The following is a 27,069-nucleotide window of genomic DNA, read 5'->3' on the forward strand; positions in this document are numbered from 1 at the left end:
GACCAGCAGGATGGGAAGGAGAGGGTAGAAAACACACACTTGCTTCTTAACTTTCTTAGCCCAGAAGTCATGCATGTCACTTCTGCCCATTCCCTTGGTGAGCCTTGATTCCATGTTGGTTCCTAGACTTTTTCTGGTGGGAGGGAGGGTATGGCCCCTGGCCAGGCAGATCCTTGCCAGCAGCAGCCTCACTTTGTGGCAAGGGAGCAGGAATTCCTGGTGGATTGCTAGTCAGTGCTGCCACATGGGTGGAGTTCAGTTTTAAACCTCTGTTGCCCCTTCTCCCAGCAAATGGCCTTATTTCCAAGGAGAATCTTGAATCCAGTGGTCCTAGTTTCCTAGTTTATTGCCTTGAGGCAGAGTCCTACTTTATTGCTTGTAGTAATTTTTACAGCTAGCCGAAGAGGCCTCAACTGCTGGGCAAAGCTCCAACACCTCAAGGAACCGGTGCCCACAGCCAGTGAGGGGCTAAAAGAGGCAGCCAGAGGAAACAGAAGGGCAGTTCCTGCTTTTGCCTGAGAAAGCATGGGAGGGGAGGAAGAATAGCCAGCGGTGATCTAAAAGAGGGAAGGAGGCTGCCCACTGGCTGTCATTTCTCTGGTAAATATTTGACTGCATGTTTGCCTTTTCTTTTGGGTGCTGTGAAGAGAACTGGGCAGAACGTCAGAATACCAGAAGCAGTCATCAAGAGGCTAGAGAAGCACAAAGAACAATCCAGAGAAGCAAACTGTCCACCAGGTCTGCAGGCTTTTCCACCAAAATGCTTTTCCCAACTGCGAGGTGAGTTATTAGAGTCAGATTTAAGACAAGGCATGCTAGACAACTTCATGTTCCTGGCAACTGTCTTCTTTTTTTTTTAATCAAAAAAATTTTTAATTGTAGTTGATGTATGATATTATGTTACAGATGTACAATGTAGTGATTCATGATTTTTAAGGTTATACGTCATTTGTAGTTATCATAGAATGTTGGTTATATTCCCTGTGTTGTGCCATTTATCTTTGTAGCTTATCTTACACCTAATAGTTTGTACCTCTTAATTTCCTACCCCTCTATGCCCTTCCCCTCTTCCCTCTCCCTACTGGTAACCTCTAATTTTGTTCTCTATATCTGTGAGTCTGTTTTTTTTATTTTTCCTGTTGCTATTAGATTCCCTAGTTTGTTGTTATTTTTTAGATTCCGTAATATGTGATATCATGCAGTATTTGCCTTTCTCTGTCTGGCTTTTTTCACTTAGTGTAATACGCTCCATGTTGTTGCAAATGGCAAAATTTCCTCCTTTTTTATTTTTCTTATTTTTATTTTTATTTTTATTTTGTCTTTTTGCCATTTCTAGGGCCACTCCCGCGGCATATGGAGGTTCCCAGGCTAGGGGTCCAATCAGAGTTGTAGCCGCCGGCCTATGCCAGAGCCACAGCAACATGGGATCCGAGCCACGTCTGGAACCTACACCACAGCTCACGGCAATGCCGGATCGTTAACCCACTGAGCAAGGGCAGGGATCGAACCCGAAACCTCATGGTTCCTAGTTGGATTTGTTAACCACTGCGCAACGACGGGAACTCCCCCCCCCTTTTTTTTGCCTCCTTTTTTATGATTGAGTAGTATTCGTTCTTTTTTATGATTGAGTACTGCATCTTTTTTTATCCATTCACCTGTTGGTGGATGGTTGCTTCCATGTCTTGGCTGTTGTAAGTAGTGCTGCAATGAACACTGGGGGGGGGGGGGTGTATCTTTTACAATTAAAAATTAGTATTTTTGTTGTTTTCTGATATATACCCAGGAGTGAAATTTCTGGGTCATATGGTAGTTCTATTTTCAGTTTTTTGAGAACCTGACAACTGTCTTCTTTGCTGCTGATGATTCACGGAACCAGGAGGAGGTCATGGTTTAGGTGATTTGTAAACAGCCGGCACAGAAAAAGGAATCATGGATAGGTTCCTGGGTTAGTGAACGGACATTTGTTTGCCGCCTCAGAGTGGAGTGGGAAGAACCTGGATATGGTATCAGAGAACCTGGGCTTGAGTCCTGGCCCTGTAGTTTCTAGCAAATCTTAAAGCCTGGGTCTCCTCATCTATTAATCAGGCGTAATAACACCTGTCCTACCCAATCCGCAGCTCTGTGAAGATCATATGAGAAAAGAATGTGAAAGGACTTTGAAAGTTGTAAAGTCCCATCTGGCTGTCAGGAATTAAGAATTCTTGAAGTTCTTGTTGTGGCACAGTGGAAATGAATCCGACTAGGAACCATGAGGTTGCGGGTTCAATCCCTGGTCTTGCTCAGTGGGTTAAGGATCCAGTGTTGCCATGGGCTGTGGTGTAGTTTGCAGACGTGGCTTGGATCTGCTGTTGCTGTGGCTGTGGCGTAGGCCAGTAGCTGTAGCTCCAATTAGACCCCTAACCTGGGAACCTCCATATACTGTAAGTGTGGCCCTAAAAAGCTCCCTTCCCCCGAAAAAAAGAATTCTTATTCATTTAGACATAAACAGTTCATATTAAATGATCCCAGAATTGAAAAGTCTACTCCAAAATAGAGCAAAAAATAGAGCCATCGCTTTCTGATGTCATTGTGTTATCTGTTGAGATTGTTGAGGATGTTGTTGTGGGGGAGGAAAAAGAATTTTCCCTCTACCCTTCTAGGTTCTTGACTGAGACAGCCCTGTAATGAAAAGATTAACAGGAGAAAAACAAACAGAAGTTCGATAATATCTATACCTCCTGTGTACATGGGAGATAACCAGGAAAACTGAGTAACTGCCCCAAATGGCTGAAGCTGTCACCCTAAATACCATCTTCAGCTAAAGACAAAAGAAGTTTTTGGAGGTGGGGAATCAGTAATAGGAGGTTGTCAGGAAAAGCACCGTAAACAAGGGTAAGGTTGTGCAGATTTAGGTCAGCATTGATCGTGCAGATTGTTTTCTGCATTGATAAGTGTTTCTAGAGATAAGGTCATCTTACCTTGTTTACCTCATATACCATTCCTGGTACCATGAGGAAGACACCTCTGAAATGGAGATTTCCCTTAAATTTCCCAGGAAGGTGTTTCCTACAAAAGGGTATCTTCTACTCAGTTTTTAGAGTTTCTCCTAAGTTTGCAGTTCTTAAAAATAACCATCTTAAAATAGTCCTTATGCTGAAAAGGCATATGTTGGGGTGACAAATTCTGCCTGCCTTTGAAACTTCAAACTAGTTCCATAGTCCAGAAAGTAAGTTGACAGACTGCTCTATATCTCATTGAAACTGCCTCAGAATTGAGAATGGGGCAGTTCAGTTAAACAGTTGTGATTCGGAGTTCCCGTTGGCTCAGTGGTTAACGAATCTGACTAGGAACCATGAGGTTGCGGGTTCGATCCCTGGCCTTGCTCAGTGGGTTAAGGATCTGCATTGCCGTGAGCTATGGTATAGGGTGCAGACGCAGCTTGGATCCTGCGTTGGAATGGCTCTGGTGAAGGCCGGCAGCTACAGCTCTGATTTGACCCCTAGCCTGGGAACCTCCATATGCCACGGGAGCGGCCCTAGAAAAGGCAAAAAGACAAAAAAAAAAAAAAAAAAAAGGCTTGAGTTTGACTTTGGGAAGTTTGTGAAAAATATGAAAAGGTTTGGACCCTTGACTAAATGAAGATCATAGATCATTGTGAAACAATACATAGTTATCTATTTAACCAAAGTGGCAAAAGATTTTAAAGGCAAATAGAGATGTTTATGTAGTTGTGAGCAAAACTTAGCTCTTTCAATATTGGGGTGATTAAGTTCTCTTAAATATACAAAGACCCAATTAAGACAAAATGAAACATAGGAAGTTATTTTGATAAAGCACAGAGAATCTTTGCTTTCTAGACAGATTATTTAGAAGGCAAAGAAAAACATTTCACAACTTCTTATCAGGAGAAGACCAAAAGTCCGATAAAACTTAGTTCTTTTAACAGATGAAAGAAAACTAAGTTCCAGTTTTACATGAGTACCCTGTTGATATTAAAGTTTATTTAAAAAACTCTTATAGGAGTTCCTGTCATGGCTTAGCAGAAATGAACCTGACTAGTATCCATGAGGATTCGGGTTCAATCCCTGGCCCCACTCAGTGGGTTAATGATCTGGCATTGCCAGGAGCTGCAGTGCAGGTTGCAGATTGCAGACCCAGCTCGGATCTGTCATTGTTGTGGCTGTGGTGTAGGCCAGCAGCTGTAGTTCCAATTCAACCCCTAGCCTGGGAACCTCCATATGTCCACTTGAGGTACTAAAAAAACCCCCCAAAAACAAAAAACCCTTATAATAACAAATTTATTTTAGCCAGCTTGATTTCAGTATGTAAAACTCTCTTTCCTACTTCAACTTTCTTTATACTTTTAGTTTGTGCTTTATTTTCCACCTTTCCATTCTGAAATAACTAGCAGTGTAAAGACCAATACTTGCTGAAGGTGTCAGGAATCAGAGGCCTTCAGGGATGCACAGCTCCTACCCTAACAGTCACCTCATAGTCAAGTTGTTGTTGTTGTTTTCAAACAGCTAGGTAAGCCCACTAGGGGGTTGGAAAATTAATTTTGTGGTTATGACCAGCATTTTACAAAATGGAATAGCAAAGAACAAAATGAATAGAGTTAATCAAATTAAAGGTACCAGACATAACCATGCATATTAAGGGTATTGTTTTATGAAAACTTGTTTTGCACATACATGTGAACTAGGTTGTGGCTGTAATGTGTGTTTGACTTATAGTCAGAAACTTAAAAAACACTGATCTTGTCTGACCTCATCATTTTGTAGAGCTCTGGGAGAAGAGGGTAGTGTGGGGCACTGGCCCACTCCTGTGTTCTCTCCACTCAACTTGTCTTTCTCCTAAAGCATAGTTTATGTTGACATAAGCCTCCGAACTCAGATGTCCCCATTATTCTTGTCCACACCCAGAGCCAGAGTCTCATCTACCCAGTGGTGTGCCCAGAAATGCAACAGCTTCTCCCTGAAAAAAGTATGCATATATGTACATAGTCTAATATTAATTGTACTGGAAGAACAGAGGTATCACACACATTTTGCAAATAATAAAACATACCATGATCTTCCTTGCAGATTTCAAAGAGGCAATTAAATCTCATAGAATGCTTTCATTGATTTTTGCCAAACTCTTACATTTGTAACTAACCTGGCATTGACTGGTGAGCATAGTTTCACCATGAATGTTGGCTGATATTTTTATTGACATTAATGAGTAAGACAAATGTAAATAATGAAGACAAGGCCTAAGTCAGAACTTCACTCATGGTCAATTACTGGAAACTACTTTTTTGGATGCATGATGTAAGAGTTTTACATTCTGAAAAAATATTTCCTTGACTTCTTTTTTTCTTCTCACAATGTAATGGCTACAGATGTAAAGTGTTTAAATTTAATCTGCCTTATTAACATTTTCTCTTTCACTTTCTGGACAGTTTGCAGAACAGTAAATCAAAGCCTGATTTGTGGTGATTACCTATTTCCCTGGTGTAAATACTCCCACCATGGCTGATTTCAAACTATACAGTATTGCTGACATGAAGGTGTGAAGAGAGGCACTGTGGTAGCACACACTATAACATAGTATTTATTATGCAGATTTAACTGATGTAAATAGCCTTAAGAGCATAGATCATAGTGAAAGGTAGCAAAATAATTAGGAAGTAATGTGTTTTGAGGCTTTACTACCTTCCTTTTAAATACAACTTCTTAAATTATATATTTGTGTAATTTAATTTTTACCAGTGATAGTGTTTAACAGCCAGGATGCAAAATTCCTGATAAGTGATTGTCCCAAGCTGGCACAAACCAGCCTAACCACACTATTACATCTACCCCTAAACCCGAGGCAGGATTGTGTAGAAGCTGTGTGTTAGGGAATGGATTGGATTTGAAAAAGTGGGGCAGGACTGGCTCAGGATGACACTCCACCACACAGGCTGCTGCATTGCTGGATGCATCACATGGAAGGCACGCACACACACACACACACACACACACACACACACACACACACACCACACTTTGCTTCCTCCTTCCCAACACTTTTCTACACTTAGCAGTGAGAACCAGTTCCCTTCTGCTGCCTTCAAGGTGTCCAGTGCCCCAGCTACTGAGTCCCTTGAGCTGGACCTGCTCACTGGCCCTTTCTGGGTCTCAACTTCTTGAGCAGAGTTCCCATGGAATTTAACAGCCCTGAGACTGTCTGTGCCAGGTGGTGGGTTGGACTTGGGATCAGAGATGAGTCAGCCACAGCCGGGAAGGTCAGGAAACTTCTAGGAGGTCAGGAAACTTCTAGGTGAGTCAGCAGTGGGACGGGTGACATACAGGGGATCCTGGCTCCCAGCCTCACCTCCTCCTGTGCAAGTGAGGAAACCTCTCCTGGCTTCAGTTCCTCATTTTGAAGAGGAGGTAATACAATCCACCTCACACAATTCTCGTAAAGATGAAATGAGATAACATAAAATAGAATTCCTAGGACATAGTGACACACGGTAAAGTGACATCAATCAATAAAATCTATTATCAGATGTTTAATTTATGACTATGTAGTGATAATGTTAGGACTAAAGGAAGCAGGATTGTAGGAGCACAGAGACAGCCCGCTGCCTCCAGGAGGCGGTCAGTTTGGGGGTGTTGGAGAAAGGAGTTGGAAATGCAGATGACCTATGCTCTGGATGCACCAGCTGTATGTCATTGCTCACATTTGCCCTCATAGCTTTTTTTTTTTTTTTTTTTTTTTTTGTCTTTTTGGGGCCACACCTGTGGCTATGCAAGTTCCTAGGCTAGGTGTCAAATCAGAGCTACAGCTGTAAGCCTACACTACAGCTCGTGGCAACACCAGATCCTTAACCCACTGAGCAAGGCCAAGGATCGAACTCATATTCTCATGGATGCTAGTTGGGTTCGTTACCACTGAACCACAACAGGAATTCCACCCTCATAGCCTTTTATTTTCAATCTTTTTACTTAATGAAAGATTTGTCATTTATACAATACTGTGTAACGAATCTTGTATGCTTTCAGTTTATGCAGATTCATAGGCAACTTCCCTCCAGAATGGTGTTTTATTGCTTTGAGACAATCTCCAGTCTTTTCCCTGATTATGAAAACAACCCATTCATTCATTCAGGATGTATTTACTGCTATCTCCTTATGTCAAGCACTGTTCTAAGCAGCTATCAAGCAACACACCTATGTACTACCCTTGGAAAACTGGGAAAAATTATTTTTAAAATGTAGGGAGTTCTGCTATGGCTCAGTGGGGAGTTCTGTTGTAGCTCCCCGGTAACAAACCCAACTAGTATCCATGAGGGCTTGGGTTCGATCCCTTGCCTTGCTCGGTGGGTTAAGGATCCAGTGTTGCCGTGAGCTGTGGTGTAGGTCACAGATGAGGCTCGGATTCCATATTGCTATGGCTGTGATATAGGCCGGCAGCTACAGCTCTGATACATCCCCTAGCCTGGGGACCTCCATATGCCACAGGTGCCGCCCTAAAAAGACAAAAAAAAAAAAAAAAAAAAGAGAGAGAGAATGACTTCAAATCCCACTACCCAGAGATGGACCACTTTTCACAATTTGGAATCATATTCTTTTAAGTGATTTTTTTTTTTTCACTTCACAGTGTATCATAAACGCAATTCCAAGCTATTGTCTGTGAAAAGTGGGTTTTCTACATCTGGGGATGCCGTTTTGCTGCTGCCCTGTAAAAGCTGTTCACCTCTCAGAAGATCTTCCCCACCAGCTCTGGGTTCTCCAGGAAGCAGAATGAGTCCCAGAGAACAAGAAGGGGATCTCAGTGGCCTTCTAACTTGGGTTGACTCCAGTGCCTGCTTCAACTGGTCCCTGCAGTGGCTGCTGGTGTAGCAGTGGGGTCCACGGGACCAGACTCTAAGCTGTGGATCCCTTACTTAAGAGTTTCACTCCCCTCCCTCCCTGAGCTCACCTGTTCCGCTGCTCCAGACTGACTCTCAGCTCAGACCCTCCAAGCAGCAAACAGGCCCAGCATCAAATGTGTGCAGTCAGGGTCACCCAACTGAAATAGTCCTGCTGGTCTGTACATACTGACATGAGAAATTTCCCTTCTTTATTAAACGAATTCCCTTTCCTTTACCCTTTCATTAAATGAAGAAATCAAGGGAGTTCCCATCGTGGCTCAGTGGTTAACGAATCCGACTAGGAACTATGAGGTTGCTCAGTGGGTTAAAGATCCGGCGTTGCCGTGAGCTGAGGTGTAGGTGGCAGATGCGGCTGGGATCCACCGTTGCTGTGGCTCTGGCGTAGGCCGGCGGCTACAGCTCCGATTAGACCCCTAGCCTGGGACCCTCCATATGCCGAGGGTGTGGCCCTAAAAAGACAAAAAGACCAATAAAATAAAATAAATGAAGAAATCAAGCTTAGTCTGTCCCATTTTTGCTTAAAATTTTAGGTTATAAACATGCATAATTATGGAAGGAAAAGGGTTTTAGGTACCACTTTATGCATTTGTAAATATTTTGAATGTTTCACGGTGAGAATATATTACGTTTTTTGTTTGTTTGTTTGTTTTGTCTTTTTGCTATTTCTTTGGGCCCCTCCCGCGGCATATGGAGGTTCCCAGGCTAGGGGTCGAATTGGAGCTGTAGCCACTGGCCTACGCCAGAGCCACAGCAACGCAGGATCTGAGCCGCATCTGCAACCTACACCACAGCTCAAGGCAACGCCGCATCGTTAACCCACTGAGCAAGGGCAGGGACCGAACCCTCAACCTCATGGTTCCTAGTCGGATTCGTTAACCACTGCGCCACGACGGAAACTCCTATATTACGTTTTAAATGTAATGTACACATGGCAGGGGTGAGGGAAGAGTGAAAATCTTAGCATTCTGGCACATGTCTTCAAGGCATCTCTCTGATTATTTCCTTAGCCTGTATTTTTTAGAAGTAGAATTCCTAGAAGTGGAATTGCTGTATTTTAAAGGTTCTTGGTATATATTGCAAAATTAATCCCAAGAATGTGTATATTTCCTTATGCTCTGATTACCAGTAAATAAATACCAACTTGTTTTAACCTTCAGTGATGCTGGGTAGTATTCTCAATGATTCCCACTTTAAGAGATAAGATAGCATTTCATCTTAATTTCTCTTTTTATGACTAGTTGACATTTCAAGAATTTATTGAATATTTGTATTTCTTCTTTGTCGGTGGCTTACTGTTCTTTGGGCCTTTCTATTCTTGTGATGTTTCCATTTTAATCTTGATTTCATTTTTTTTTCTCCTCTTGTTTGCTGGGGTGATTGAATTTTCATTCCTTTATATGCATTTTTAAATATACTTGTTTACTTTCTATTTATATTTTTCGGGTAGCTAACTGTGTATTTTTAACATACTTACTTAGAATTATATATATATTTTTTATAAAGCCCAGAAAGAAAAAAACAGGTTTCTGCATCATCCTTCTAAACATAAGAATGCGGTCATCATTTTCCCTTTGTACCCACACCTGTTCCTACCCACTTCTCCCTCCTCCCAGGTGGGATAGCACCTGGCATTTCAACCCCAAACTGCCATTTCAAACATTTTCCTTCACCATAATTACTTATTTAGATATTTAACAATATATTTTCCTAGTTTGACTCCTTCCCCTTCCTCCTAGTTTTTTTTCTTACTTGGCAATGACCTCTGCTATTTCTTTTAGAGAGACTCTTTTTGAGTGTTTATGTTTCTAAAAATGTATATATATGTGTGTATATATTTAAAATCCTGTGCTCAGGGAGTTCCTGTTGTAGCTCAGTGGATTAAGAACTGGACTAGAATCTATGAGGATGCGGGTTCAATCTGTGGCTCTGGTCAGTGGGTTAAAGGATCCGGCCTAAAAACAAACAAATAAATAAATAAAATCCTGTGCTCAGGAATCATGGGAACTTTTGCTCATTTCTTTGCTTAGCGTGGTGTTTTGCACCCCTTACTTCCTCCTAGGTTTATTCATCTTATAGAGAATTTCTTTTTCTCACTGTCTCAGAGAGGTTCTGTGTAAACTTCATTTCCTCAGAAGTAAATTCTTCTATCTGCTGAATTTGGGGCTCCGTTTTGTGGTATAATCTTTCCTTACATGTTTGATGGTTCTGAATGGGGTGCTTGTCTTTGTGATGGAGATTTGCTCTGGGGTATTTGTATGGGGGAGGGTGGCAGCTGCAGCCATGGTGAGCTTTCAGTGTGGCAGGATGGAGGGGGATGCATGGTTAGATGGGGCACCTCAGCAACTGGTGTAGATCCAAAGCGCCTGGTCCCTCCCAGGTGCTAGCTGTGATCCAGGGTGCTGCCTTTCCAACCCGTGTATTCTATTTCCAGAGATGTCAACCCTATCGGCCCTGGCCGGTCTGCAGAGTGAGAGGATGCTGGCATCTTTGTGAGACCTGACTCATCATCTGTGGTCTGTCAGCAGACCCTGCCTGCAGCCGCCTCTTGCGTGTGGGTGTAGAGCACCTTTCCTCTGGTCATAGTCTATAGCTGTGCTGGCTGATGCTTCTTCTCTTTGATCTGTCCTAATTGTTCACCATCATTCAGTGTCTTCTAGCAGTTTCTGTGTCCCTGACAGATTCACTTCTTGTTTTCAGATATTGCTATGTTGTGTTGTTGTTGTTGTTTCTTTCTTTAAAAAAACCCATCTTTTTTTTTTTTTTATCATTTTGAAGGTTTTGTATAGAACAGGGAGGGTGATGTATGCGCTGAGTTTACCTTCCTAAAAACAGAATTCTTTTTTCTTTCTTTTTTTAGGGCCTCACCTGCGGCATATGGAAGTTTCCAGGCTAGGGGTTGAATTGGAACTGCAGCTGCCAGCCTATGCCACAGCCACAGCAACAATGGATCCGAGGCTCGTCTTTGACCTACACCACAGTTTTCAGGAACACCAGATTGTTAACCCACTGAGCGGGGCCAGGGATTGAATCTGCATCCTCATGGATACTTGTTGGGTTCTTAACCTGCTGAGTTACAACAGGAACTCACTCCCTAAAAACAGAATTCTAACTTTTATAATTCTACCACATTTCTTTCTTTCTTTTCATTTTGTTTTTCTTCTGTTTTTTTTAGGGCTGCACCTGCAGCATATGGAAGTTCTCAGGCTAGGAGTCGAATAGAAGCTACAGCTGCCAGCCTATGCCACAGCCACAACAATGAGGGATCTGAGCCACATCTTTGACCTACATCTGAGCCACATCTTTGACCTACACCACAGCTCATGGCAATGTTGGATCCTTAACCCAATGAGGAAGACCAGGGATCAAAGCCGCATCCTCATGGATACTATCAGGGTTCGCAACCCACTGAGACACAACAGAAACTCCCTCTAGCACATTTTTGACAGCAGGAGGCCCCCTACTTCTAGGATGTTTCAGTCCTATGGTTAGACATCACTGTGGAGTACTGGAATTGTAAGGAATTCGGGGAGTGGGGAATATGCCATGCTCTGGATTCTCCAGAGGAGTGCTTTCCTGAGACTTCTGAGGGAAAACTAGGAGCTGGTCAGGGAGGAGGCCCAGAAGATGGCCAGATGGATGCTGAAGGTGTGGGGCACAGAGTGAGCAAGGATCTGGAGGCGAGCATGTGCTGAGGTGGTGCAGCGCAAGTCAAGAGGCGAGAGTGAAGCATGGTGGGAGCCAGAAAGGAGCAGGTCCCTCTCAAAGAGAGGCCATAAAACTGCTGTCATGCATTTCGGACATGAGACCCCATCAACCCAGTCCTGCAGACTGTGAGGTCAGGAGAGGACAGAGTCCACAGTCTATTGTCCAGATAACCACTGTCCTGCTCCAGTAGCCCAGCAGTGAATCAGGGTGAGCAGGTGCTTCTTGACCTCTGGTTATGAAAAACCATGTTCTAAGTCTAGTTTCCTGTGAAGTTACTGAAGCTTAATGTCGCGGGGCCCCTCACTTGCACAAGACTCTACCAAGGCTCTGGGAGGGTGGGGGCACATTGGTTAAATGTTTACATGGAGATATGTTAGCATAGTTTTGTAGTTTTATTTGAAAATGATGTCCAAATTATATAAGCTTTGAGCTCCATGGCACCTGAATCAGTCCTTGGCTGTATCATCAAGAAAGGAAGGAGTTAGATCCAGTTAGTAGGGTAGCTGGATAGATAATCAAGCTGGAAAAAGAGTTGAAAGAAGATTAACCCACTTTGGGAAGGGGCATCACAGGTGAGTGGCACTAACTCAGAGAGTGAAGTTAAAAAAGATCAAATGATCTTCGTGGGCTGCAAGCCAAATTCCTGACAGTGAGGCTCAAGGCCGAAGGGTCAGTGACTGCAGCAGGGACTGATGATGTATGTGTGCTCTGGCTGTTTTTCAGGACCAGGCAGCTGAATGGCACTTGTGCCAGTTCGGTGAACATGGAACTCTTCCTCCATTACTCCCTCATCCCATCAGTAAGTGAAGGTAGGGGAGCATCGGGGAGGGAGGGGAGGGGTGCTGGGCTGCTCCCATACACAGTCTCTCAAGGGGGTCTGAACAGGTCGGCAGAGTCGTTTTCTTACATTATGTACCAAAAACACAGGCAGAAGAGGGCTTTGAGCGTCCTAAAAGTCAGGGACACCGACTTTTAGGGGAGTTAAAAGAGACTTTTCTGAGGAAGCAGGGATAGAGCTGAAGTCTGTTGGAAGATCTGGTGAAAAATGTTTCAGGCAGAGGGGAGAGCATGTGCAAAGGCAATGGGGAATGTGAGGAGCTGGGAAGGCGGGGGTGTCTGGGATGGAAAATCGAGGTGGGGGTGCCTAGGGAGGTGGCCCGTGTAAATCAGTTTTGTATTCTTCTCAAATACGATGGGAAGTAATTGAAGTGTTTCCAACATGGGGATGGTGGGATCAGATTTATGTGTTGAAGTGTGGGGATCAGGTTGGCGGCAGCAAGAGAAAAGGCAGGAACACCTGTTAGGAGAGGGTGGCAGGGGTCCAGGTGAGGTGATTTTACCTCATCCTAGATGGTAGTGGTCAACTCAAGAAGTTCAGGAGGTAAAAGCAGTAGGACTTGGTATTGGGTTGGATAGAGAGGTGAGGGCGAGGGAGAGGATGACTCTTGGGTTTCTAACTTGCATGGTTGGACGGAGGGTGGTATCTGCCATTCACTTGTTAGGGAAAATTAGAAGAGATCCAGGTTTGGTGTGGATGAAGGAACAGGGAAGGGCAGACAGTCATGAGGTCTATTTAAGACCTACTGAGTTGGATAAATCAAAAAGAAATGCTGACTGTGTAGTTGAAAGCATAATTCTGGACCAAGACAGGGCTGAAGACTCAAGTTTGTGAGTCTTCTGTGTAGTGGGTGGTCATTGAATGTGTGGCTCTTGATGGAATCGCTTTGGAAGAGACAATGGGAAGGGAAAAGAGGAGTGGTCCTTGGACTAAACATGAGGAACTTCACATCTAGTAAAGAATGATCCAGCAAAGGAGACTGAGAAGTAGTGGAAGAAACCCAGAAAGGCACGGTCGATAGAAGCACAGGGAAGAGAATGTTTCCAAGAGGAAAAAGAGGATAACACTGTGAATGCTGCTAAGAGATCGAACCGATTTGGGCTTAAAGTTGACATTTGGATTGAGCAACGAGGCAGTAACGCGTGACTTTGGTCAGAACTGCTTCCACGGAGTGAGGGGGACAGAAGCCAGATTAGGGCGTTGAAGAGCAAGTAAGAGATGAGAACATGGAAACGGCAAGTATAGATCATTCTCAGGAAGTTCTACTAAAAGGAAGAGAGAAAAGGAGCATTGAGGATATGAGAATATGACTGAATCTGCAGGAATAAAAGACAAAGGACAACCGGACAGTGATTACCCCCCCGCCTTTTTTTTTTCTTTCTTTTTTTTTTTGTGCAAATAAGGACACTGAGATTCAAAGAAGTGGTCTCCCTCCCAGCCAGTATGTGGGAGAGACTAGCTTTAAACCCATGTCTGTTCAGGGCAACACAAAGGAAAGCTCAGTACAAATCATTCTGAAAGCTCCAGGGTGCATGGGGTTTGAGTCCTAGGTGTTCTGAGCGCTCTGCTCACTCGCACACTCTCCTTCAGTGAGGGCACAGGGGGCTGAGGATGAATATTCCCTCTGACAAACTCATCTTCTCTTCCTACAGCTTGTCATCATTTTGGTCTTGTCCTTTCTCCAAAGACGAGAGCACCATAGGCAGAGAGATGACACTTCTTACCTCCTGGGGAACCACTTCGGACTGATCATGTGAGTTGAGCCAAAGTCTGTCACTACAGCTGGGGGTCCTCTGTGTCAGGAGCAACACCATTTCTAAGACTAGTCTAACTCCCAGTTACCTTCCCCATCAGCTTCCACCCCACTGTGGACAGTCCTGCCCCAGCCTACCCAAAGCTCAGAGAATTCAGAATCGGCTTCCAAGCCACTGTAGCCTTGGTACCCAGGGCTGCCCAGATGTACTTGAAACATCTCAAGGAGGCTAAGATCACTGTGGGAAAGGCCTTCCCACACTCTGCGCCATGGCTGCCCCAGGAAGCAGTGGGGAGATAGTTCCCTGTGACTGGCAGCAACTGACCTCCTTGTTGGATGGAAGCATGAGTCACACCCCAGGGTAGCCCCCTGGACCAGGGAGCTTTGAGGGCTTCTCCAGCTCTGCCATTCTGAGTCTCTGCTCCCCTTATCACATTTTTCCCTTAGTTCTAAATGTTCATATCTCTGCCTTATCACCCTCTAATTAATAATAATGATGATGTGATTGGCATTTATTGCACACTGACTGTGACCCAGACATAGAACAGTTTGCTTTGCCTACATTACTAGGAGGAACCCCAGAATCTATTATCCTCATGTACTAGATGATTAAGCTCAGGCTCAGAGAAGTTGAGTCACTTGCCCAAGGCCACACAGCTACCAAGTGACAAGAGCTTTAATCTAGGTCTGGTTGCTATTAGGTTTGATTCCCCCAGTGTCATAACCTGTGCAGACACAAGGATGTGATCACCCTGAGGCCTCAGCCTTGCTGGAGAAGGGAAAGGAAGCCAGGATGTCAGGTTGGAAGCTGGGCGTGACCTGGGCTTTGGGGTGAGAGAAATCCAACTGCAATGTCTGTGTACCATATACCAGCCCAGAGGAGCAGCCATTCTGGACACCACCCCTTAGAGCAGTTAGCCTCTCCCGGACCACCAGGTCGAAGCCACACTGGCTGCAGCACAGAGAGGGACTGAGGCTGAGCCTGGTGGATAAACAAGGTCTTCAGACTCTGCCCTCAGTCAGTGTTTGGCAGACAAGGCCTGGTGCAGGGCTTTTAAAGTAAGAGCTCTATACGGATCATGTTAAGCTGCTTTGAATTAAATTGATGATGGCACAGTTTGCTTGCTCTCAGGCCACTTTCTTATCAAAAGCCCTGCTTTTCTGAGTAGTTTTAGCTCCCTGGCTTCACTCATTCATAATCCCTCTCACATGCATGGCATTCCACAGTTTACAGAGCTGTTCTTCATTTGTCACCCATGGTGTCTCTGTGATGTGAGAGCAGCAGGGGTGTCATCTCTGTTTTAAAGTTAGAGAAACTAAGCCTCACATTGCTCTTAAGTACTCCAGACGGGATTGTTTAGAATTCAGTTCAGTTCAACAAAATGCGTGTCTGTGAACGTGCAGGGAACACCTACTGTTTTCAAGGTCCTGTGCTAGGGATTCACCCCAGAGGAGTTTATAGTTGACCAAAAGAGTGATGGCAAGAGCATGGACCGGAACTTGGTGCTGAGGAGACCCAGGCAAGGCAACTAGTAGGTGGGCCTGATGGGGGGGGGTGGTCAGGGAAGTTTCTGAGAGAGGTGCTCCCTGAGCTGAGCCTTGACGGTGAGCCAGCCAAATGGGACGGGAAGGTGGGATCCAGATCCTCCGTCCCAGGTCCTTGCCTGCAGGGCCCTGCCCTCCCCGCCACCTGAGTTTTCACTAAGCCCACTTCAAATGGCACTCCGTTGGGGAACGCCTTTTCTCTTTTTTCCCAAACGTAACTGCTTACTCTGATGTAGACAAAGCTCTTTTGGTGAGAAGAAACATAGGTCTACTCAAGCTTGTTTACATAAAAGGAAAAGAAAGCATTTTTTATGAAGTTACAGAGATCTCACAGAAACTGGCACGTTCGGCCTCATGGGAACCAGAGATGGGAGATTTTCTGCTTCTGCCTTTTCATGTCAACGGGGCCACTTTAGCACCACTTTCTGATCTTCCTCTCTGCCATTTGACTTTATTATTTGACATAGGATCTCGGCTTCCCTAAACCTCAGCGAGACTCAATTTGGCATGACTTTCCAGAATAGAATTTTTCTTTTTTCTTCTTTTTTGCTTTTTAGGGCCGCACCTGAAGCATATGGAAATTTCCAGGCTAGAGGTTGAATCAGAGCTGCAGCTGCCAGCCTATGCCACAGTCACAGGAACACAGGATCTGACTGTATCTGCAACCTACGCTGTACTTTGTGGCAACACCAGATCCTTAACCCACTGAGTTAGGCCAGGGATTGAACCCACATCCTCACGGATACTAGTCGGGTTCATAACCTGCTGAGTCACAACAGGAACTCCCTCCAGAACAGAGTTTTAACAGCTAGCTGGCTCCTGTCTTCAGAATCACAAATCTAAAATACAAAGCCAAGCATCTGATTGGAGCATCCAAAGTCAGATGGTCTCCCATAGTCCAATCAGCTGTGGCCAGGAAGGCATGATCACATGCAACCAGCACAGCCAGGGATACCCAGACCTTCCCAGGGGTTTTGGAAAGGACTCTCATAGACCATGGGCAGGTGCAGGGCAGGTTCCTCCAGTCTGTCTGGCACATGCTCTGTTTTGGTCTTGTAGATGAAACTCATCCCATTTTGCTTGTTGTCATGGCTGCTAGTGTTCTGGCTTATGTCCCCCAGACCTGAAGCTTCTCTTGGAGGGCAAGGATTTTGCCTTCCTCACTTTGGTACCCTGAATCCATGCCTAACCCAGAATCAGCACAGAGGCCCTTGGCATATGTTAGTTGAAATGAAGTGTACCACTCAAGAATCCCTCCTCGGAGTGGGGTTGATACTTTGCAGGTGAACTGTGGGGATCACCTCCTCCTGGCCTCATGAGGTGTTTCTCTTATTCACAGACCCCTGGACTTTGTGGGCACTTTTAGTAACCGATGGTCCTATGGAGTCGCCTTTGGGGCCACAGCCAATAAGGTCATGTTCTTGTTCTCAGAAGGCTACCAGCCCCTGCAGGTCCCGCAGTGGGCCCAAGGTACGTGGCTGCCTCACACCTGCTGGCAATTTCACCTTGGAAATTCTTGCTCTCAGAAACCGTGTGGCAGGCATTCTCTGGGATCATGGGGTAAACTTGGTGAACTCTCTTCCCAGCCTGTTATGTGCCTGAGGTCAATGCCAAGCCCACAAAGTCTCAAAGCTTGTTTGTGGGGGTCTTCTCCCAGTTAGATTCAGAGTTTCTCTAGACAGAGTAGAACAAAGGCTCAGAACGTAGGTTCACTGTCACCCATTCTAAAAATTTCTTCTGCATCATGGCCATGACTGCATTCTGGATCTCGGTAAGCCCTCAGATGCTCCCCCCCAAGGACGGTGCTTACTTCTCTGGCCGTGAGTCTGAGGACTCTTTGTCCCCTATACCTCAGGCTCTTCCTGAAGGAGCAACTCTAACCCACAGGTTTAACCATTCCTAATAAAGTGACTCCCAAACCTCTGTCTAGCTCAGTTCTCTCTCCTGGCTGCCAAGCCTATGTAAGCAAATGCTTACACTGCCTCCTTCATATTTAGGGAAATGCAAATTAAAACCAAAACGATACACCTTGGAGAAGTATACAAGTAAAATTTTGGCAAATGTTTACATCTATCAAATCATCACCACCATCAGGATCATGAAACTCAGAAGTTAACTTTTTCCCTTTTACTTTCCTTTTTTCCCCATCCCTATCCTGTCATAGCCTCAACCCAGGCAGTTATATAAATGGGATTATACGGAAGACACTTGTGTGTTTTTTTTTTTTTTTTGAGGGGTCTGTTTTCTATCGTACCAAGCATGGTTTTTTTGAGATTCACACATGTTTAGAGTGTATCAGAAATCTGTTCCTTTTTCACTTCTGAGTAGTTCCACTATGTGGAGATAACACAGTTTGTCTATCCATTCACTTATTGATAGACATTTGATTTATTTCTAGTTTTTGGCTATTACAAATAAAGCCACTATGAACATTATGAGTCTTTGTATGTTTCCATTCTTCTTGGGTAAATACCCATGAGTAGAATGTCTGGACTATCAAGATTGGGTAGTGGATTAAACTTTGTTTAAAATTTATTTATTTATTTATGTATTTATTTATTTATTTTTGTCTTTTTAGGGCCACACCCATGGCATATGGAGGTTTCCAGGCGAGAGGTCAGGTTGAACCAGAGTCCTTGTGGATACTAGTCGGGTTCATTAACTGCTGAGCCACGACGGGAACTCCTTTTTTAAAAAAACTATTTATATATGTATTTATTTTTGTCTTTTTAGGGCCACACCCATGGCATAGTGGATTATACTTTTAAAGAAACTGTCTGATTCTTTCCCGAGGTGATTGTTCCATTTTAGATTACCACCCTCAGTGTATGAGAGTTCCACTTTCTCTTTTTAATTTCAGCCCTCCTAAGAGACATTTAGTGGCATCTTACTGTTGTTTTAATTTGCACTTTTGTGATGACTGATGATGTTGAGCACATTTTGAGGTACTTATTTGCTATCCCTAAATCTTTGCTGAAATGTCTGTTCATATCATTAGCCTACTTATTTTTTTTTTCGTTTTCCTGTTTTTGAGTTTTGAGAGTTTTTAATGTAACCTCTATATAAATTATTTGAGATGTATGAATCACAAGTATTTTCCATAGTCTGTGGCTTATATTTTCATTCTACCAACAGTTTCTTTTGAAGAGTGGACTTTTAAAATTTTGATGATAGATAATCTAATGTTTTCATTCTTTCTTTTATGGATCATGCTTATGGTATCATATAATAAATATTTACCTAAGTTATGGTAACTCATATTTTCTTCTTTGCTCTCTATAGAACTTTTATAGTCTTATGGTGTTTTGCATTTAGGTCTATGATACATTTTGAGTTAATTCTTTTGCATATAGTATAAGATGTGAATTGAATTCCTTTTTTTTTTTTTTGCCTTTGCCTAGCCATTTTTTTCCAGCGCTGCTTATTATAAAAACCTGTCCTTTGCCCACTGCATTGCCTTTGCATCTTTGTTAAAAATCAACCCATATGCAAGGGTCTGTTTCTGGCTTCTCCTTTTGGTTCCATTGACTTGCAATGTGTGAAGGTTCCAATTTCTCCACATCCTAGTCAACACTTGTTATTTTCATTTTTAAAAAAGTCATAGCCATCTTAGTAGGTATGAAGTAGTATGTGATTATTGTCTTGACTTGGGTTCCCTTGACAACTAATGATGTTGAGTATGTGGCTGGGCCAGAAGGTCATTCTTGCTTCACAGCGCAAGGATTCCGGAGTTCCCATCGTGGCGCAGTGGTTAACGAATCTGACTAGGAACCATGAGGTGCGGGTTCAATTCCTGCCCTTGCTCAGTGGGTTAAGGATCCGGCGTTGCCGTGAGCTGTGGTGTAGGTTGCAGACGCGGCTTGGATCCTGTGTTGCTGTGGCTTTGGCGTAGACCGGTGGCTACAACTCCAATTCAACCCCTAGCCTGGGAATCTCCATATGCCACAGGAGCGGCCCAAGAAATGGCAAAAAGACAAAAACAAAAAACAAAACAAAAAAAACACACACGAAAAAAGGATTCCCTCTTCTGTTCCCACAAAGTGATAATATATATGTACCCTCATTATAACCTCATACTTTCTGAGCCGGCTTCTTCCCTCTACTTTTGTCTGGACCCACCTTTTCACAGCTCCTAATATTCTTATCCTTCTCATTTTGGATTCTCAGTACCAGTAGTTTCTCCTTCAAGTGGGGCCGTGTCTTGGGAGGGGACTTAGATATTTAGTATAGTGAGTTCACGGGCCCCGACAGCTCCAGCATCTTCAGACCTTACTGCCACCTTACTAAGGTCTGCTGATTCTCACTTATGAATTACAGCCTTCAACACTGCCCATTTTCAGATGTTATTTCAGCTTCAATTTCCTCTGAATATCTGTTGTCAGTTCGGGGTTCTTCTGTTCTCTGGCTTTCAGACATCCTATTGCCTTACCTCAGTTTCCTGTCACTCAAATGTTGATAACAAATGGGTCTTGCCACCTAGATTTGTTGTGGATGTTGCCTCTGGGTTTTGGTTTTGCTATCTTAGTTAATCTGTCTGCTAACATGGTGGAAGAATTCAGGTAAAATTAAAAATTATGCTGTTCCAGCTTCTATCCTCACATCCTTTCTTCCCTCCTTCTCTCCATCCTTCAAACTCTTGCTTATATTATATGGCCTTGCTAAACGGTACCAACTCCAGGAAGCCTTCCTTGATACCTAGATCCCCGGTGAGGTCCATGGCTTCCTCTTCTTGTCCCCATAGAAGGTTTACCATGCCTCTGTTACCATACATATCACATCACTTACTTTCTTCTCTGTCTTCTCTCTTGGACTGTAAGCATCTCAAAGCAAGAACTTTGTTCATTCCTCCTGTGTCCTGAGTGCCTGGCACATGACCCCGATCAAAGCAGATGGCCTTGCCCGATTACTTTTACTGGATCCTGTTAGACCATCTAGGAGCTAGTCAATGGCAGCATTAATATTATCACTGCCTTATGGATAAAGTACACAGTAGTTTACAAGAAGTTTTAGAACACAGTACCTCACCACTCTCAGTGGTGCTTTACTCTCAGTGATTTTTAAAAATTAGAGTATAATTGATTTACAGTGTTATGTCAATTTCTGCTGTACAGCATAATGACCTAGTCATACATACATATACATTCTTTTTTTTTTTTTTTTTTTTTTTGTCTTTTTGCCATTTCTTGGGCCACTCCCGCAGCATATGGAGGTTCCCAGGCTAGGGGTCCAATTGGAGCTGTAGCCGCCGGCCTACGCCAGAGCCACTGCAGCGCGGGATCCGATCCGCGTTTGCAACCTACAACACAGCTCACGGCAACGCTGGATCCTTAACCCACTGAGCAAGGCCAGTGGGTTAAGGATCGAACCCGCAACCTCATGGTTCCTAATCGGATTCGTTAACCACTGAGCCATGAGGGGAACTCCATATACATTCTTTTTTTCTCATACTATCTTCTATCATATTCTACCCAGACATAGTTCCCTGTGCTGTACAGTAGGAGCTCATTGCTTATCCATTCTACATGTAATTGTTTGCATCTACCAACCCCAAACTTCCAGTCCATCCCACTTTCTCCCCCTTCCTCCTTGGCAACCAAAGTCTGCTCTCTATGTCTGTGATCTGTTTCTGTTTTGTAGATAGGTTCATTTGTGCTATAGTTTAGATTCCACTTGTAAGTGGTATCATATGGTATTTGTCTTTTCCCTTCTGACTTAATTCACTTGATATGAGATCTTTAGTTGCATCCATGTTGCTGCAATGTCATTATTTTGTCCTTTTTATGGCACAGTATGATGACCAGAAACAGACCACATAAATGAACAAACAAAATCACCAAGAAATATACAATGGATACCTCTCAGTGATTTTTTTTTTTTGTCTTTTTGCCATTTCTTGGGCCGTTCCCGCAACATATGGAGGTTCCCAGGCTAGGGGTCCAATCGGAGCTGTAGCCGCCAACCTACGCCAGAGCCACAGCAACTCCAGATCCAAGCCGCTTTTGCAACCTACACCACAGCTCACGGCAACGCCGGATCGTTAACCCACTGAGCAAGGGCAAGGATCGAACCCGCAACGTCATGGTTCCTAGTTGGATTCATTAACCACTGAGCCACGAAGGGAACTCCCCTCTCAGTGATTTTTGTTTGTTCATTTATGTGGTCTGTTCCTGCTCATCATACTGTGAGCTGATCAAGGGCAGGGACCAAGTCTTCTTCATCTTGATAGCCCAGTACCTAGTGTGGAAGAAGTACCTGAAGGGTCTTTTGCATAAATGCATGAAGGATATTCCTGCATTCCTCCTGGTGCTAAGCTGGGACTTGTCCACTCATCTCCTTGAGTCCTGAAACCTGTGACTGCAAGTCATGTGCAGCCCCTAGCTGCCCTGGGTATCCCCTGTGCCCATGAGAAGAACTCACAGCATCTCTGGCCCTGTCTCCCCCAGCCTTTGTGCTCCTGATAGGAGGCATCGAAGTCGGCCTGTGTCACTTCCCCTTCTTTGCCTGCCTCTCGTCGGAGTTCCGGCTGGTCAGCTCCATCCTGGGCTTCAGCTACTCTCTGATCTGGTAAGATGGACTTTGTCTGCCTGCCCTTGTGCCTTCCTTTGGCCATGGCTGAAGTCGGGATAAAGGGCTGGAGGTGACCTAAGAGCTCTCCCTGGAGGGCAGCTTGCCCAGAACCGAGGTCCTGGGCAGGTGGGTGCAGTGACTGGTCCAAGGTCCCACTGCGGCCCCTCCTCGGAACTGCACTTGAGGCTTCAGAAGGTCAGGCCTCCATTCCGTCTGCTTCACAGGAGGCTGCTCATGATTAGAATACTCCCAGAAGTCAGGCTTGTGGAGAGGTTCATTTCTATCAACAGCTGACAGCCCCATGGTTAGAAGCACGAGTCTCATTTGGGTGCTGCTTTCCCTACCATTGCCGCTTCTCTGGGAGCCCAGGGGAAAGTGCAGGTGCCAGAGCAGGGCCTTAGGGCTGTCACAGTCTGGCCTCTCTCCGTCTCTCCACCCCTAATGGTCTCTAGCACACGCCTTCCATCAGACAAGTCTCCTATACGCCCTCATTCATCCATATATCCATTCAGCAAACATGCTGTTATATCCCACTGTGAGTCAGGGAATGTACACGGAAGACAGAGCCTCATGGATCAGGCTTTCCGGCCTCTTTGTTTGCACATTGTTATTCGTGCAGATCATCCTCCCCCACTCATGACAGTGATAGCTACACACTCATCCTTCGTGGCTCCCAGTCCCTGGAGGTGGCAGCTTCCTGACCCTCCTCTGAGCTCTGTTTCCTCAGCTTGGATATGATCAGGATGTGTGTCCAGCAGCAGGAAAGTCCTGAGGCTTATATCTCAGGGCAGTGTTTCCAGACAAGGCCATGTCCAGGCAGAAAGAGCCCCAGCCCCAGAGTCAGGAGACCTGGGTCCTGGTCCTGCCTCTGGGTGTGACCCTGGACAAATCCCTTTCCGTTTGGTGGTGAGGGAGAGTCTTTCAGATCTTCCCACTCTGCCCTTGTGGATTCCAGGATTGTGTCCTCACTGAGGACATGTTAAATGAATTCAGTGTGCATGTACCTAGCAGGGCACCTGATCTGGGTGGGATGTACACAGAGGCCTGGGAACCAGCACTCCCAAGAAGAATGGGAAGGGAGAGATAACTCTGGGTTAGCAGAGTTTGGGCTGTTTTCACGGGGGCTATGCTGGGAAGCACCCCAACCCTGTTTCTGTCCTGCAGGTTTGCTGTTACCATGCTTTACATCATAGAGTGTCCCCATGGAGAGGTGAGTCCCTGCTGAGCTGTGTGTAGGGTGTTCAGTTCTATCACCATGGCCAACCTGCTGCATGACCTGAGATGAGCCTTTTCCACTCTGGGCCCTGGCTTCCTCACATGGACGGAGGGGAAGTTGGCGTCATTCATGATGCTTCTGTGTGTAGAACATCTTATGTTCATTCCTTGCTCATTCACAGAAGATGTTTTCTCAGTCGATGCTCACAGCAGCCCCCAAGTGAGGGAAGCTCTCGGAAACCTGTTTTACAGGTGAGGAAACTGAGGTGCAAATACATCATGTAACTCTTGAGAAGCAGCAGATTTGGGAGTTGAGACCAGAGTTCATGTGAACTCTGACTCCAGAGTTCATTTCTTTCCATTCCTTCATATGGCCTCAGTTTCTCAGGCTAGAAAATGGATGGGAGACTCACTAGGTGAATTCCTTCTCACATTGCCATACATTGTCTTTCTTAGAATTAGAGTAAGCTGGAGTTCCCGATGCAGCCCAATAGGATCGGTGGCATCTCTGCAGCACCAGGACTCAGGTCCGAGCCCTGGCCCTGCACAGTGGGTTAAAGGATCCAGTATTGCTGCAGCTGTGGCGTGCGTTGCAACTGCCACTAGAATCTGATCCCTGGCCTGAGAACTCCATATGCCATGGGGGAGGCCAAACAAAAACAAAAACAAAAACCACATACAAAAAACAAACAACAACAACAAAAAAAAAGGAAAAAAAAAAAAAAGAAAGAGAGAATTAGAGGAAGCTGGTTCATCTGTACCCCAGGAAAAAGAGCAAAATGAAAGTGGGGTGTCGTGTTACTCCTAGAAGCGTTACTAGGTGGGTGAGGGGAGTGCAAGGAGGCTGCCTGGGTCAGGAGCCCAGGGGGCCTTGTCAAAGCCTTTCCTGGGCTTCAATAAATGTGGAGGATTAAAGGGTGGGATAAAGAGAGTCTGGGATGGGGGGAGCAGGGTTAGAAAATGAGGCTTGGAGCCAAGCCTTCCCTCTGCTTCTTTGCACTGGGATTGAGAGTGTTTTGGCAAATCTCTGCCCCCAAAGATGCCCTCCTTCCCACAGCTCACAGTGCCTGAAATTCCAGATCACAGGTATTTTCTTTGGCGTCTTGAAGAGCACTCAGTCTTCCAGGGGTTCTTTTGAAATTCAAAATATGCACGGTTAATTTGGGGAGGGGGCAGGGTCTTACTTCTGTGCTCAGAAGCCCTAACATGAAGAACTGCTAAGTGAGCTCTTGGGCTCACGTACCTAAGTCCACCCTGATGCCTCAGAACCCCAATGTTGGGGACCAGCCCAGGATCCCTGACTGTGTACCAGGCGAGATGTTGAGGTATAGTTTGGAAAAACAGGACACTCAAACCAAACAGCTGCAAGATGCTGTCACAAATTTGGAGAAGCAGTTTAGAGAGCTGTGCCAAATCTTTGCTGCTTATGTGTGGAAAATTACCAGGCTGTGAGACAAAGCAGACCTCCTGATGAATGAAATCAACATGTGTGCCTCCATAGGACCCCACGTTTAAAGCAGGGATTGAAAAATTTTGCTGATGAGTTTGCCAAACCTCAGGATTATCGACAAGCAGAGGTTGAGAGACTTGAAGCCAAACTCGTTGAACCTTTGAAAGCTTGTGGAACCATTGTAAAAATGAAATGAAATGACTTCAAAGCAATGTTGACAGCAAGGAATCAAGAAACTAAATAGTAACTCAGTTAGAAAGAACGTGTCAGGAGTTCCTTGGTGGCTCAGCAGGTTAATGATCCAATGTTGTCACTGCTGTAGCTCGGGTTTGATCCCTGGCCCGGGGAAGTTTGGCATGCCTCCGGCACATACTAAAAGAGAAAGAGAGAGAGAGAGAGACAGGGGTGGGGTGGCAGGGAGGATGGAAGGAAGACACGTCAAAAAAGCTGTCTGATGGACATGTTATTTCACAGGCAGAAACTGAGTTACAGAGAGCTAACAACTTGTCACCTGGAGGAAACCATTGATGGTTTTGAAAAGCACAAAAGATATAAAGACTCTATTTTCAGAATTTATCACTATTGAAACATTATCTCACAACAAAGCTTCAGAGGTCTATACTGCTGCCTACCAAAATACACAAAAGTTTGATGAAGAAGATTTAGTGGTTTTCCAAAATTATATATATATACCAGATTATTCATCCTGTGTAGATATGGTCAGAGCAAATTCAGAGTTACCTCTTCAGAGATCATTGTCAGGTAAGTGCATATCTGGAACAGGACAGGTATTCACCTGCCAACTAAGAAAAGATGAACAAACAGAAGATGATAATGAAGAGGATGAAGACTTAGACATTACAGAAGAAGAAAATTAATTTTCTAAAGTAAACTTTGCATTTCCATTTTCATCCTAAATGACTTGGAATCCAGAATTACTAAACCATAACACTTTATGCTGGTTTGATATGTTAAACCTTAAAATGAGATCCTACTGGAAATAGAGTAATTATTAAAGAAAAATTGTACTGACCAAAAATGAAGGTTTTAAAAAATATTACACAGTAGTCATTTCAACATTCATTCTAGCAGTACGTGATCTTTTTGCATAGGTTCCACTTTTTAAAAAAATATGTATTTCAGAAGTATTTCATATTGATGCACTATACCTGGTTGAGGTTGTGATAGGTAGATAACAAAAAACAAAAAACAAAAAAAGATCTGTCAATTTCATTTGCTTAGGTCAAGACACCATGCTTTTAACATCAGAAAAGTGTCCTAGATAGGTGTTGTGCTTAAATACAAATTCTATTCCATAAAGTTATAATAAAAAAGACGAAAGTTACTTACTTTTTCGCTTTTACTACAACCTGAAGTATCATCACTTGATATATAAATTTACTTTTCAGCAAGAGTGGGATCATTCTTGAATAACAGTGATGGGACACTAGTTGTAAACCACTGATGCTTACCAAACATGTTTTAGCTTTAAAAAATGACATTCAATCTGGCTCTGGTTTTATTTTTTTATTTTTCAGTTTTGTGTTTTGTTTTGTTTTGTTTTTTAGGTCTACACCTGCAGCATATGGAATTTCCTGGGCTAGGAATTGAATCTGAGCTATAGCCACCAGCCTATACCACAGTCACAGGAACACCAAGATCTAAGCCACATCTTCCACCTACACCACAGCTCACAGCTGTGCTGGATCCTTAACCCACTGAGCAAGGCCCAGGATTGAACCTGCATCCTCATGGATCCTAGTCAGGGTCTTAACCCACTGAGCCACAACAGAAACTTCTGGCTCTGGTTTTAAAATAAAACCACTATCATACTAAAGCATTATACATGGCACTACAAAACATCATGGAAATCCTAAAAATTGTTAAAAAAAATCATGGAAATCCATAAATCAGTAACAATTCTATAAAAATTTACCAAACTACCATCTAATCCATAAAAGTATATATGGTCATACTCTTATTCCTGAAAATATAGAACAGTTTAATCAGAGCCTTTCAGCATGTCTGATGCTTTTATTTCTTTGAATGTGGGAATTGTACTTTTGTTATTTTGTTCCAAGTCAGGCATATAAAAATTAGGGAATTTAGAA

The 27,069-nt window shown here is 44.1% G+C and overlaps 1 protein-coding gene and 1 pseudogene across 7 annotated transcripts in view; both read left to right on the forward strand.

Moving 5' to 3' along the window:
- The first annotated feature begins 657 nt into the window (after positions 1 to 657).
- The window catches only part of LOC102168060 (stimulated by retinoic acid gene 6 protein-like), a 50,661-nt gene continuing 24,249 nt past the window's right edge, over positions 658 to 27,069 (forward strand). For 3 of the 7 annotated variants that reach the window (XR_014824253.1, XM_084990111.1, XM_084990114.1), the window contains exons 1-6: positions 658 to 780; positions 12,314 to 12,399; positions 14,081 to 14,181; positions 17,066 to 17,196; positions 22,170 to 22,290; positions 23,458 to 23,503. Coding sequence is in view for 5 of the 7 variants with exons in the window: in XM_084990111.1 (XP_084846237.1) it covers positions 17,142 to 17,196; positions 22,170 to 22,290; positions 23,458 to 23,503 (222 nt within the window). In the remaining 2 variants the exon portion in view is untranslated. Of the gene's footprint in view, positions 781 to 12,313; positions 12,400 to 14,080; positions 14,182 to 17,065; positions 17,197 to 22,169; positions 22,291 to 23,457; positions 23,504 to 23,690; positions 23,761 to 27,069 lie in introns of all 7 variants that reach the window. The other 4 variants (XR_014824254.1, XM_084990118.1, XM_084990124.1 and 1 more) reach the window with 3 other exon arrangements.
- LOC100153864 (CBY1-interacting BAR domain-containing protein 1-like) lies at positions 24,639 to 25,836 on the forward strand (annotated as a pseudogene).

This window comes from Sus scrofa, chromosome 1 (assembly GCF_054392235.1).
Source record: "Sus scrofa isolate SSC_HxYL_T2T_F1_AM1 chromosome 1, Sscrofa_HxYL_maternal_Yorkshire_Landrace_v2.0, whole genome shotgun sequence".
Taxonomy (NCBI): domain Eukaryota; kingdom Metazoa; phylum Chordata; class Mammalia; order Artiodactyla; family Suidae; genus Sus; species Sus scrofa.